Consider the following 1,013-nt stretch of genomic DNA (forward strand, 5'->3'; position numbering starts at 1 on the left):
TGTCTGATATTGTTTTTTCAATGCATTTGTTGAATGAGGATTTCACAACTATAACTGTAAAGTCTTGTTACTATCATTTTTGTTATGATTGACAAATGATGATTTACTTGTACGCTTTATATTTATTATTTTCACAAGATGACAGTGATGGTATTTTTCACTCGTAGTTTTCTGCACTTGGTACTATGGCCTCGAATCATGCCATCTCAACTTACAGAGGAGAGTGGAAACCAATTTACAGCAATCGCAGATTTTTACGGAAAGCACAAGTCCTTCGTGTATGTACTGTCAATAAGCCTATCCCATTTTGTCCCAAATATTCAAATTTTCCGTTAAGGTTACAATTGGACCGCTACAATTTGACCGTTACAATCATTTGCTTATTTAGATTGAAGATCCTTTTGAGCAAACTGAAAATGCTGCTAGAGCTGTTGACACCGAAGGGCTTGCTATGATATCACAGACATTCTCAGACATGCACAGGAAGCTTTCATCGCGCTCTGCACCCTTGGATCGGACATTATTGCTTGACAATCTTGTAAGACCTGAAATCAAATCAGATCTTGAGCATCGAAGAGTGCCAATGAACCCAAGATGAGTTCCTTCCATCTGTGAATCGGACGCAGCAGCCTCACGATTGTTCGGCAAAGCCAGAGAGTAGTCAATACCGTTTTGTTTGAAGATAGGATGAGAACCATCAATCACAATGGTCATGCAATGGTAAGTTAGCTGTGATACTATGACAAATTTGGTATGTTGGATGATGTTTGGAATGTGATCACCAAAACTTTTCTGCTTTAATGGTTTTGGAAGATATTTGAACTGCCCTGTTTGTATCTAATCGGCTGATTTTCATAATTACAGACAGCTTAAATTTATGCTTTGGTTTGTTTAGTTACCTGCAGATAGAAAATATGTTATGAAATTTTTTTTTTTCATTTATTTTATATAGAAATTTGAAATTTTTATATTTGGAAGTGTTAAGAGAGCTTATGGAGTTTAAATTTAATATT

The 1,013-nt window shown here is 35.6% G+C and overlaps 1 protein-coding gene across 1 annotated transcript; it reads left to right on the forward strand.

Moving 5' to 3' along the window:
* Positions 1–44: 44 nt before the first annotated feature.
* LOC110100207 (protein HESO1-like) lies at positions 45–801 on the forward strand. Its single transcript, XM_020827625.2, has 2 exons — positions 45–278; positions 389–801. Exons 1-2 carry the CDS (start codon positions 186–188, stop codon positions 596–598), a joined length of 303 nt encoding a protein of 100 aa, XP_020683284.1. The 5' UTR covers positions 45–185; the 3' UTR covers positions 599–801.
* Positions 802–1,013: the final 212 nt, after the last annotated feature.

This window comes from Dendrobium catenatum, unplaced genomic scaffold (genome assembly GCF_001605985.2).
Source record: "Dendrobium catenatum unplaced genomic scaffold, ASM160598v2 original_scaffold_54847, whole genome shotgun sequence".
In the NCBI taxonomy this organism is placed as follows: domain Eukaryota; kingdom Viridiplantae; phylum Streptophyta; class Magnoliopsida; order Asparagales; family Orchidaceae; genus Dendrobium; species Dendrobium catenatum.